At 30.3% G+C, this 13,310-nt stretch overlaps 1 protein-coding gene across 1 annotated transcript; it reads left to right on the forward strand.

Annotated features, from left to right (window-relative positions):
- The first annotated feature begins 3,722 nt into the window (after positions 1 to 3,722).
- Positions 3,723 to 4,283, forward strand: LOC141686429 (protein phosphatase 2C 51-like). Its single transcript, XM_074491465.1, has one exon. The coding sequence runs from the start codon at positions 3,723 to 3,725 to the stop codon at positions 4,281 to 4,283; it is 561 nt and encodes a 186-aa protein (XP_074347566.1).
- The last annotated feature ends 9,027 nt before the right edge of the window (positions 4,284 to 13,310 follow it).

Genomic DNA, 13,310 nt, shown 5'->3' on the forward strand with positions numbered 1-13,310 from the left:
GTTGGCTCAGTTAGTTAAGGAGGGGATAATTATCCTCTTGGACACAGGTTCGAATCCCACGGGAGGAGAATTTATGATTATACCTCCTGAATCAGAGCCTTGTCGCTTAAGTGCGGTTTATCTTGGTTCATATGGTTTGCAGTCTATTACGTGAGCCCATGGGGTTTACCCGGTGCGCACCCGAATGATAGCGGCTGCGGGTTCCCTACGATAAAAAAATCATGTTAACCTAAATTATGTACTAATATATCTTATATTATCTATAATCATATGTTAGATATTCATGATTTAGAGCCGTGTAAATAAAATTCAAGTCATCATAAAAAATAATAGTTTGGTAACATAACTTAATTTTTCTATATTATGTATCTATACTACACCACACTATAATAACTGAAATAGGGTATAATTTGGTTCACCTCTCATTTTAGTTTGTTTGGTTATTTTTTCAAATTAATTATTATCGGAATCGTTGGATCCAAATATTAAAAGAATACGTTATCCAAGTTCCACATCTACGAAACAACATAGTTTATTTCATTATATTTTCTACCCCTTCCCCTCTCCATAGGGACATTTTTCGTTCCATTTTCTTACATTATTTAGGTTTTCTCTAAAGCCTTCAAAGCTTATAAGTTGTTAAGTACAATGTAAACAAAAAATTATATTTTTGTTATAATAAACTAGAATCCTAATGCAGAAAGTCAAGGTGCTACATAAAAGACTCCTTTCATTAATTATTATCTCTAGATGTATGGCAAGGAAGAATAAAAATATTAATTACCAAAATTAGTAAATACGTGTGAATTAATAAATTTGTTTAGGCTAAGTAAGTGTGTAGATCATGCTCAATTCCTAAAAAAATTAGCAAGCTAGTTGGGTTTGGGACATAATTTTTACTATTGTGAATGCAGCAAACACGTGTTTCCACGTGTGGACACATGTTGACAGTTGTACAATAAAGGACATACTTTTATGAAAATGTAATACAAGGTAACCAACTACCAACTATGGTCGAAGATGAGGGTTAAACATGACCAAATGTTATAACCGACCAGGTTAAAACCGACCATAGTAGGTGGTCAGTTTTAAGATTCATAACTGGCCATTTTTTGGCATAACCGACCATTTTTTATGGTCGGTTATCCCCTTTTTCCTGTACTGATTGGATCTCAACGACTGTTAGGTCATTGAATATTGTCCTCTTTGAGTAAAGAAAGCAACAGAATGTGCAAGGGTATTTTTATTCTGTTTGTTTTTTAAAGTATTTTTATTTGTTCTGTATTTTTATGGTTACTAAATATCTAGAACTTGTATATGCGTAGATGTTTCGATTCCGTACAATAAATGCAGAGTGATTTTTTAGTGAAGAACAAGCTTGAACCCCTACTCAAGATACTCTTAACATATTGAGAAATAACAAATTTTTGGCTCATGAACACATCAATTACATGGTATTATACGATGAAAGCATATTCTATTGGAGAAGGCTTATTAATACAATCACTTGTTTGAAAATTATAGCTGCACAACCAACTTGTTGCTGGTGGTGGATCAATTCGTAGGCAGTGAAGTACTGGAATAGCGACCTAATGTCTCAAAGAGTTATCCAACGTTACGTTTATTAAATTTTATTGAATTTCCTTGATCTGCTTATGGAGTTACGAGCCATATTTATCATGATAAACTTGTGGGGTGAGACCGAGAGCTAGACCGAGAGCTGCGTTCAGCCTGCTTATGAATTGTAAAAAATGTCAGAGAACTTTACAATAATATTAGTTACCAAAATTAGTAAATAAGTGTGAATTAATAAATTTATTTAGGCTGAATATGTGTGTAGATCATGCTCAATTCTAAAAAATTGGCAAGCTTGTTGGGTTTGTGACATAATTTATTTGTTTAAATCATGTAAAAGTCAACTTTATGTGTAGGGACATTTTGCACAACAATGAAATCAGTTTAAAGCGATGATGCGTCATCAACCAACAATTCCTAATTCTTAAATAAAAAACATTAATGATCGTCTAGTTCAAAAGAACCAAGAGTTGTTTCTTATTCTTTTATGCTAAACTATTTTTTACCTAGTTCACCATACCCCCAACCTCTTATATGTTGATTTTATCTTTCTCTCTCCCTGTATGTTTAGGAATTTCATTTTGCCAAAACATGGTTTACTGCAGTACAATCTTATCCTCAAACTATGAGTGTCTACGAGGAAGAACTATTTACCACACAAAACTCATCATAGTTAAGGTACCATCCTTAAAGAATTTTAAATTAAAGGAAAGTAAATGTAATATCCCATATTTTCAGAAATTATTATTATTATTATTTGAATAATTTTATGTGATTGTTTCAATTTGGAGGGAACAAAATTATAAATATTTTATTCATGTTTCATGGGTTCGTATCTTTAAATGGTTAATGTGCTAATTTATGGTCTGTCTTGATCTTAGTCGGTGTTGTGAAAGTATTTTGATTACTTTTACTATATTCAAAACTTTAATTTAAAAGCCGATCATTTTATCGATATGGGTAAATTGAGTTTGCTTTACAATGTTGGGATCAAGTAGATATTTTATCCGCGTCAAAATTATATTTGGTATTTGATCCGGGCTCATTCGGGTAGTGGGTGAATTGTGGAAATATTTAAAAATAGTTTTTAACAACTATTTTGTTATGTGTTAATTGAATAATTATGTATTTATTATTACTTAAAATGTTGCTTGCCATATTTTTTGGATAATTTTTATGTGTCTAAATACAATTATATGAAATTATACGCGATCTGGACGTGTGTTTATTAGAGTTTATTACGTGGTACATGTTCTGTCTCGTTCTGTGTGCATTTGCATACGTTATATTTATTTTCAGGATTTATTATTAATTTAGAAAATATTTCAGTTTATCAAAAATTATTGGACCGGGCCCCAACTAAGATATCAAAGCCCACAATAATTGCATTTTTATTTTTATAAAATTAAAGATCATTCGAATGTTCCGTGTTTTCGTTTTTTTGAATTATTCGTAATTTTTAGGGAATTTTGACATATATATTGTATTTATTTGAAAATATTATTTTTAAAATATTTCCCTATAATTATTATTTTTGGGTCTAATTATTTTAATTAAGGGATAAAAACACCATTAATTAATTTTTAGGGTATAGATTTTTTTTAAGTATAAATAGCTAACACACATTTCTATGATTTTAGTCACCAAGAAAGTAAAGATTTGTATTTTTTACATGTTCTTTCTAATTAAATTCAAATAAAAAAAATAAAAATATCACTTATTTTTTTTAGTAATTTATTTAAAGTTAACCTTAGGTTTTCGCATGTGATTATAAGTTAATATAAAATAGTATTAGAATAAAACTTACACAATTCTTTTTAATTAAAACTAAATTTTTTGGGATGGTTAGGAATCACATTACATCACATTTATCTGTATTTAATTCCAATTATTAAAAACTCTAAAAACTACGTAATCATCATCTTAGACGTGCCTATATCTTAGGCGTCCACGTATTCTATGGCTCTCGTCTTTTCCTCTTCATTTTAACCCCTTCCCAGCTCTCTTCTTTTCCTCTTCATTTTAACCCCTTCCCCCGTTATCAGAGTTGGTTGCAGGTTCAGTAGTACTATTCTGATGCATTAATAGTACTATTGATTGAGTTATTTCTCATAATTTCATTGAAATAAGTCTAATTATATCTAGAAATGATGAGAAACCAAGATATAGTTAATTCAGAAGATGAATACACAAACACACCTGCTCTACCCCAAAATAAGTCTGAGAATACAAATAATGTAGCAGATACAGATAAACAAATAAACGGTAATGGTAAAGTTGTGAACTATGATTCACATGGTAGTATCTCGGTGAAGGGAAGAAGGAAATATATGGAGGATGCTTTGACAGTAGACTTGGGGTTTTTAATGTGGGAATCAAATAATTATGACTATTTTGGTGTGTATGATGGTCATGGTGGCTCAGAAGTAGCTGGGGCTTGTCGTGACCACTTACACCTATTGGTTAAAAATGAGGTTGAAAAACAGGCAAGGAAAATTATAGACTGGGAGAAGGTAATGGTCACAAGTTTTCTTAGGATGGATGAACATGTGCTTGCTGAAGGAGTTGAGGGTTCAACAGGATCAACTGCGATTGTTGTTGTGGTTGGGGAGGAGGTTCTGGTGGTTGCTAACTGCGGAGATTCCAGAGGTGTTTTGTCATGTTCATCCACTGTTGTGCCATTGTCTTTTGATCATAAGCTATGTTAGTAAATTTAGAGTCCAAGGCTAGTAAATAATTATCTTCATACCAGAGACAGAGAGTGAGTACCATAAATACTATGTAAACATAAAATGGTGTGTTCATAAATTTTTTCTAAAGAAAAATTTTCTTTAACAAGATTTTATACTTCATAAACATATGTGGATGCAGTTACATATATTTATAGAGAATAAGGTTCGTGTTTGTAAATTTGTGTTTTGAACACCTCCTGTAAACATTGTTGCATTTCATCCTTGGAGTGCACGGTTTATCCCAATGTGATCATATGCACATAGACATTTTTATCTGACCAGTTCGTAAGAATTTTAGCCATCATCAACTGAGCAACCTATTATATTATAATATTGAATTTACATTTTGAGTTACATTTATTATAAATTTTCTTTTTGTTGAATTGCCTAATTCAATCTTTTAAATTATAATTAGCCTGATCGACCGGATGAGTTGAAGAGGATCGAAGTCTCTGGTGGAGTGGTTGTCAACTGGAACGGGAAAAGAGTTCAAGGAGTTCTTTCAACTTCAAGATCTATTGGTACTTAAGTGATAATCCTATGATTTCAAATACAATGATATATAAAAGAGTCATCTTTCATAAGAACATAGGATGAAATAAGTTAAAATTTAACCGATTAGTCATTTTTATTGAATCAACAAATTATCAAAGGTAATTAAAATTTGTGATGGTTACCTTAATATCCCGACTTAATTAATCAGTTGAGGAATACAGCATTACTGATAAGCGTATTTATGAAATTGCATTACATTGTTGTTGTTAAAAAATATATGTTTAAATCATTTTGAATCGTGATTTAGGGGACGAGCACTTGAAACCATATGTAGTAGCTCAAGCAGAAGTTACAGTGAAAGCGAAGCGACCTTGATGAGTTCATAATAGTAGCTAGTGATGGTTTATGGGACGTAATGTCAAATGAAGATGCATGCAAAGTTGTTAGATTTTGTTTTCAACGACAATCACAGGAAGGATCAAAGAAGAAGTCTAGTGTAACCCCCGGCAATGAGAATGAGCCTAAGAGTCGGGCTGCTGTAGCTGCACTAAATCTTAAAAGGATAGCAATGAAGCGAGGCAGCCAAGATAACATAAGTGTTATCGTCATCGATCTGCAGAAACTCCACAAAACTTCTGCCTAGAAGAGTTTTGAGGGAGCTCTTTCGTTGATGTCAGTCTTGAGTCAAGACTATTCTAAGTCCACTCGAAATTCGTCTAAATTTAAATTACTGTGTACCTTGTGTGAACTATGTGTGCTTATGAATTTCCATGTCAGTCTGCAACTCTTTATGTCCTGTTTTCGAATTATTACCCCACTGTTATAATATAAATCTATCTATGTTTTTCAACTTTAAATCCGTGTTGTGATGTAAAATATCTATGTTTTGATTATTTTTTGGTAGTGATTTATGACTAGTACATATGTTTTATTGACCGTAAAATCAATATTTGGTCAAGAAGCTGACTTACTTTTCTTGCTTGGAGTCTTGAATATTTTGACTAATAAAAAACATGGGAATGGTCATCGTCAACCGATTGTTAGCACTACTATATCATATTGAAGAATTTTTTTGCACTTTTAGTGATATAATAGATGTCGCTACAATCACTTGCCTCTGCCTAACGTCCACGGAACATTACATGTGGTAATAACAATTCCGAAAAACAGATAATTTTGCTGAATTAATGGTATGTTTGAGATAGAGTCCATACTATGCTTTCCGTTATCATTAGTCTCTATCAGATTGTTTTAGTACTTGTGTGAGTTGATCATTAGATGGACAAGAATATTTAACTCTTATTTATATACACCACTAGATTCTCAACATCGTATAAAGCCAAAACTTTCTGTACGTATGTCTAACTTCGCAGCAGATTAGTAGAGAAAATATCTATATCTATATTTAAATTATCATTGATAGTATACATAGAAAAACTGATGCACAGATAGTACATATATATACAACTTCGAAGTAAGAATTAAGATAGCTCCACTACCTAGTTCAGAATTCAGATAGGTAAAACAATGCACAGGTAGCCGTAGTACTGAAGATAATAGTAATTCTAAGTAATTCAAAATTTATATCAAAATAGTTATCAAAATAATTATAAAATGATGTGACGTGATAAGTGTCGAAATTTATCACGTGCTTTCATTTTCCATTTGCATGTCTACACACACACATGTTACTAATACAATCACAAATTTATAGTTGGTTGTAAATTTATGGTATATTTTGATAATAACACTGACATGCTCTTCATCCACCAAATTGGATTTGCATTCTTGTGAAGTAGTAATTACTAGTAGAAGATTGGGGAAGATGGAGTTGGAGGATAGTTAGAGAGTGACCCTGGCCATTAAAACTCCAAAGCAGATAAAATTGACCCTTTCAAGAAGCAGACATTGCGTTCCCAATGCACATCCAGTTTTCACACTATATTTAGAAAATACATGACCCATGAAAGAGAAACAACAAGATTAATAAACCTGTTTCTTGAGTGCTTCCATTCATATACAACCAAATATGCATGCAGATGAATGCAAATATAATAACATAATGAAACTCCTCTGTTTCAAAATAATTATCCACTTTTTACAAAATGTATTGTTTCAAAATAATTGTACACTTTTAATGTCACTATTCAAATTATAAAGTTCACTTTATATTTTTACAGATGAATTTTATACCACACAATTATTATATCACTAATTTCTATTTTCAAGATTAATTCTTTATCACAAACAATGTTGTAGTTAATGCAATAAATATGAATAACTTATACGGTATAACTTTTTTAATAACTGTTAAAGTTTTTAATATGAGTAATCTTTTAAAAGTGGACAATTATATAGAGAGCATACAAAACTCATACGGCGTATCACACAAATCCACATTGGCAGTATCTGGAATCTCGGTTGGAGTCGCGTGAGTAAGAGTGGTGCCCCAGAGTACACAGACCTCGTGTTTATCTATTCTTCCAGATGAATAAGTGAAAACTAATGGTAAATATTCAACCAACCTGTACCCCAACTATTCTCCTCCTTCAAGAATAACAATTTTATACAAACTTAATTGGCAGAGAAGAGGAACCAGTACTGTATAGATTCCTGCATGGTTCATGTATTTTTGTTGCGGATAATGTTAGAGAGCACAAAAATAGTTTACTAAAAATTTCCTTAAGGACATGATAAATAATGTGATACAATAATGCATTTTGATTGGAATATTAATTAAATTTTTTTACTACTAATTATAATGGTGTTAGAATAATATAAGAACCTTCTCTGACACCTTGTGGTTTTAGAGTAAATGGTTCCTTGACATGGTATCAAAATTCAGACTGACAGATGACTTTGGCAAATTTATGTCCCAAAGAGGGGGAGTGTTAGAATAATATAAGATCATGGAAAGTGTATTCTCTAACACCTTCAGATTTTAGAGTAACTTATTTATTGACATATGGTATATGTAATGTTTGAAAAAATACTGAGAACTGTTTGGTTTTCCAGCCACAACTTTTTTTTTATCAATACACATAGATTAGATTACTCAGACGAGTGATGTTAAAGTCATAAAGATTCTCATCTTTATTTAGTCTCTTTACTTTCTGATTCGATTTGTCTATCTACTCAAAGGAATAAGAGCATTTCAAGAGATTCTTAGCTCACTCTTTAAAAATAATATAAAAAATTAGCTTCTAGCAAGATAATATAGGTTCATCTCCATTTTTAGACTCACTCTTTATATATTATTTTATAATTAAAAGTATATTGAAGTTATAAAAGGACAAAAGAAGAGAGAGAAAGAAAGTGAAGAAATTATTTTAATATAAAATATAAGTTAAGAGTCAGTTAGATGCTTTTAGAATAGAATTGAGGAGATACAAGAGGCTCTAAAAATCTCTTGGAACTCAAATTTTAGCATCACTAACTATTTTTAAATTTAAGACTCCTTTTGGATTGGGGGTTGGGGAGGGATGGGTTGGGTTGGGTTGAGAGGGGTTCAAATATAACAATCCTTGTTTGGGAAAAAAATGAAACAGAAGGTTGGTGTTTGAGAGGGTTGGCAGAGGGTTATGGGGTAATGGAAAACATGGAGACTTTCAACACCCCAAATCGGGGTGTTAGGGGGAATTTTTTTCCTCGAAGTTGTCGGCTATTTTCTCATTTTAACGTTTTTTTCTAGAATTTTTACTTTCTTTAATATATATTGATGCAGGATCTTTATTTATTCGTTTAAAATTATTTTGGTACATAGATAACATACTTAGAAATATAATTTATTTTAATTGTAATTAAATATATTACATATATTAATCATACTTGCTTAATTAATTAATCATACTTGCTTATTTTCATGTAAACGTATTTTATTTAGTTTTTCTTAGAAAGTAATTCTTCATTTCTAATTCAAATATCAACATTAGAAATTTTATAATAATAATAGTAATAATAATAATAACAATAACAATAATAATAATAATAATAACAACAACAACTTTTTTTAGAAAAATCAAATCTGGCTTACCAACCCTTACCCCTCTAACTTTTATATCCAAATAAGAAAAAAGTTGAACCCGACATATCCTAACCCAACCCAACCTAACCAAATCTAGCCCAGCCCAACCCAACCCTTATCTCCTCAAACCTCGATCCAAATAGAGCCTAGGAGTCCATATAAAGAGTTTGTTGGCCATACTCTAAGAAAACTTTTCTAAGCACGTACAAAAGGTTACCAGGGACACGTGTCCCTAGTAAAATGCAATTTCATATTTTTTATTTATTTTTTCAATATTAGTATTCACGTTACTTTAAATAATAAATACACATGTTGAGATGCGTATTTCTTATAAAACTTTAAAAAACTGAATTTGCATGTCTAATATGTGTATACAGATATTTAGCGCAAACAATTTAAACTAAATGTATTTTGGCAAATGTACCTGAAAAATAAGATTTTTTTTTCATGTTTGGTAGCAGTACTCAACCAAAAAAAATTATTTTTCACACTTAAAGGTACACTGCTAAATCAAATTTCCTTCAACCATTCCGGTAGTTAAATTGACGAGCATATTTGTCTAGCATCTTCTGGGGCGGACCGAGGATTTAATCTCTACCGGGGCTAAAATAAATTTTTTTAACGCAAACTCATCAATATTTATTTGAGCAAAATAATTTAAAAATACAAAATAAACATGAGCTGAATCATAATATTAACAACACTAGTTTACAACAAAAAGACTAACTCTGTTCCAAAGCAAGCTCAACCACTATTAAACTAAATTAACCTAATATCATCAAATAAGATTTAACTAAATGCCAGAATTAGAACCTCCAAATCGCAAATCATAACATACCTCGTAGATTTTTTTTCAAATTATCCATTACATTATTTCAATAAAAATTCAAATTATAACCATCCCACATATTAAAAATAAGAATTGACATAAATAAGAAACAAAATTGCAATTTTTATTACTAAATCAATATTGAAACCCTGGATATAAAATTGGAAAATTAGAAATCCTAATTAAATTGCAAATATAATTTTGTTTAATTAGATTCTATCCTAAAGAACCCGTTTGATGATTTTAAACAAATTTATATTGGGTTCATCTATATAAATTTATGGGCCGAGCCCTAAATATTCATTTGGATCTCATTTATAAATAGATAACATAATTAGTGGGCTGATTATTTTTTTTCCTACGTGGGCTGGATTTTATTGAGGGCTTATATACTTAATGGTCCGCTGGACTTTGACCTGGGCTGGAGCCCACCCCAGCCCCTTCAACGGTCCGCCCCTGAGTATCTTGAAACTATATATTTTTTTCGTCTTAGTATATTCAAAATTTGGGTGTGGAACAAAAATTAATATTTTATCAAGAAAAAGAGTTAATAGCTATAGAGTGACTTTTGGAGCATATAAATTCTCTATTAAGCTCTTAAGTCAAAATATAAAGAAAAAGAATGAAAATGAAATTCAAACTGAATTTTTAGTGATTTCTTAAAACGCGAAGAGCCCCTCTTTCTTTTTTATTTTTAAAAGTCACAACTCACTCTTAATTTATATTTTATAATAAAATAATCTCTTCATTTCCTTTTTCTCTCCCAAATTTTTTATTCTTTTAGAACTTTAATGTACTTACAATTATAAAATAATAAATAAAGGGTTGATTTAAGAATTACTGTTGGGATGCACATATTTTATCTTTTTAATAACTAATTATTTATAATATTTATAAATAGTGGGTTAAGACTTAAAAAGCTGTTAGACTTGCTCTTGAAATAAAGGAGAGAATAGATTTTTAAAATAAAAAAATTACTAGAAATTTATTGGAGTTAACTTTTTTAACATACTCTTTATATTTTGGCTTAAGCCGTTAAACCTGATGGAAATAGGAGGTGCAACTTACTCATCTGTTGCTATTATCACTCAAACTCAAACTCCAATCGGCAAAATAACCATGAGCGGCTACGATATTATAAATTTCTTGAATAATGGATAAAGAGATCCATTGAACTTCCCTTACTATAACCTGGTTGGGGTGGCATTAGTTGCAGAGCTTTCGTACAGACACACACTCAATGTCACACTTCTCAACCAAATTAATGCTAGTTTTTTTAGTTGCAGTCTTGTCGTTAGTGTTGACATAACTAAAGCGCGAGAAATGACCAAAATGATATAATTTGGAGATAAAATTTCAAAATGACATAATTTGAATAAATGATACTCCCTCTATCCATCCCATTTGTTTACACTTTTTTTTTTGAAATGCCCCTTCCAATTATTTACATTTCAAAATTTTCCAAAAATAGTAAAATTTTTATAATTTTTAAAATAATTATATCTACTACTTCTCTCCACTATACCCACTTTATACATATAATATTAATCAGTCACACTACTTTACTCACTTTTTTAACTTTCCTCCACTACTTTATCATTTTTCTTAAATTTCGTGTCCAACCCAAATGTAAACATTTGGAAGGGACGGAGGGAGTACAAAATAGCACGTTTTTCCCTTCGTCCCTCCCAATTATTATCATTTTTCTAAGTGAGTTTTCGACACGTATTTTAAGATGAATAAAAAGTTTAGTTCTATAACTTTTTCTTAAAAAAATTCTTTTTTTCCGAATACAAGTTTAAACATTCTATTTTTATTCAGAAAAAGAATTTTAAAAATAAATAAATTATAGAACTATATTTTATATTCATCTTAAAATTCGTGTCGGACACTCTCTCAGAAACGATAACAATTGACGGGGATCTAGAAAGTACATAAAGTAGCATTTTGAAAACAAATCAAAATAAGCTGTTTTGACTGCACGATGTATTGTATTTTTTTAATGCACAAATTGTAGCGTTTTGCGTTTTGTGTTTAGTTTTATTTTATTTATTTTTATTTTGAGCTTCTTATTGTATGTTATTTTGGGACAAGAAACATCATTTTATGTTACGTTTTTTACAATCATTTTTAAATTTAAAGGCGTACCTTAATTTGACAATTTTTAATTTTTCAGGGTTTAATAATTCCTTTTGAGTTATAAAAAATATTAAAAAAATTGAATAAAAGACACGATTAATTTAACAATTTATAACATTTTAGGATTCACCAATCCCAATTTAGATTTGAAATATTAAATTGATTTAAGGGTTAGAGCCGAGTCTAAACCCAAATTTAATCTAGGGTTTAGGGCCCTAATAATCAAACTCTAATTTAAATTTTAGACCCAAATTTAATAGTTTAAGTATTAAAAATTCTCCATTTAAAATTTTAATTTTTGTAAATGTCTAAAAGACAACAAAAAGTAGCCTTTCCCCGTAAACATCATTTTATATAGCGTTTGAGTCTCACAATAAGTACAATATTTTGGACTTTTCTTCCCCAACTAATAGCCTTTCACGCGCCTTGTAGTGTTATTTTGATCCATTTTTACAACACAATATTTTGGATCTTTTTTCCCCAACTAGTGATATATATGGCTTTCGAGTAAATCCACATAAAATAAGAAGAGTACGTTACAAAATGGTGGTTGAACTTTATCCCGTTTTACATTTTAGTGATTGAAATTTAAATTTTATAATTTATATACGCAATATTTGGCCAACATATTGCAATTTCAACTCCAGCCATGTAACTGTAAAATTGGATATTTTAAACTCTATTGGATATTTCAAACTCCAGCCATGAAACTATAAAATTGGATAAAATTTATTAACCAATTTTTAATTTACTTTCATAAGATTAATGATGTGCAAAATTGTTTAAAATTCATTCACCAATTTGTAATTTACTCTAATAAGAATAATGATGATGCCTAGGGGTGATCATCAAATCGCAAAAAATAGCCCACACTGTACTACGAAAAATGGTTTTTAATTCTCACGGTACGGTCGCGGTTTGAATTTTTGATTAACCGCGCGGTACGGTACATGTTGCGGTTTGATATCAGAATAGTGTGGTTCAAATCACACTCCAACGCAAGTTTATTTATTATATTATATAAAATTATATAAGTACATATATAATAATTCGACCTTTAAATTAAAAATAGTTTTATTAATGTTTGTGCAAGACATGCATGTACTATAACAAGACTAAGTCAAATTGACAACCTAAGTAAGTTGTATTGTAATCTTAGTTTGCATTTTGTATTATTAACATTTAAAGTCTTTAAAAATGTCAAAGAGCAGAATGGAGTCTTTTTCTGTAAACAGTATCAAGCCTAAGAATTTTATCTGAAAGAAGATCAAGAAGATCATGCCTTAGAAGAATTATGAAGAAGCTTGGAGTTGAATAAATCTGTTTTGAGAAAAATGTTCTAAATCGACAAGTCAAATTTCACTAGATAACTCAGAGATATCGACAAGTCAAATTTCACTAGAGAACTCAGAGATATCGACATGTCAAATTTTACTAGAGAACCCTGAGATATCGACAAGTCAAATATACTAGAGAACTCTGAGATATCTACAAGTCAAATATCACTAGAGAACTT

The sequence above is a fragment of the Apium graveolens genome, chromosome 9 (assembly GCF_009905375.1).
Source record: "Apium graveolens cultivar Ventura chromosome 9, ASM990537v1, whole genome shotgun sequence".
Lineage (NCBI taxonomy): Eukaryota > Viridiplantae > Streptophyta > Magnoliopsida > Apiales > Apiaceae > Apium > Apium graveolens.

Bases quoted from the DNA above. Each gene is read 5' to 3' on its own strand.
- LOC141686429 (XM_074491465.1), top strand. From the start codon at position 3,723: ATGATGAGAAACCAAGATATAGTTAATTCAGAAGATGAATACACAAAC.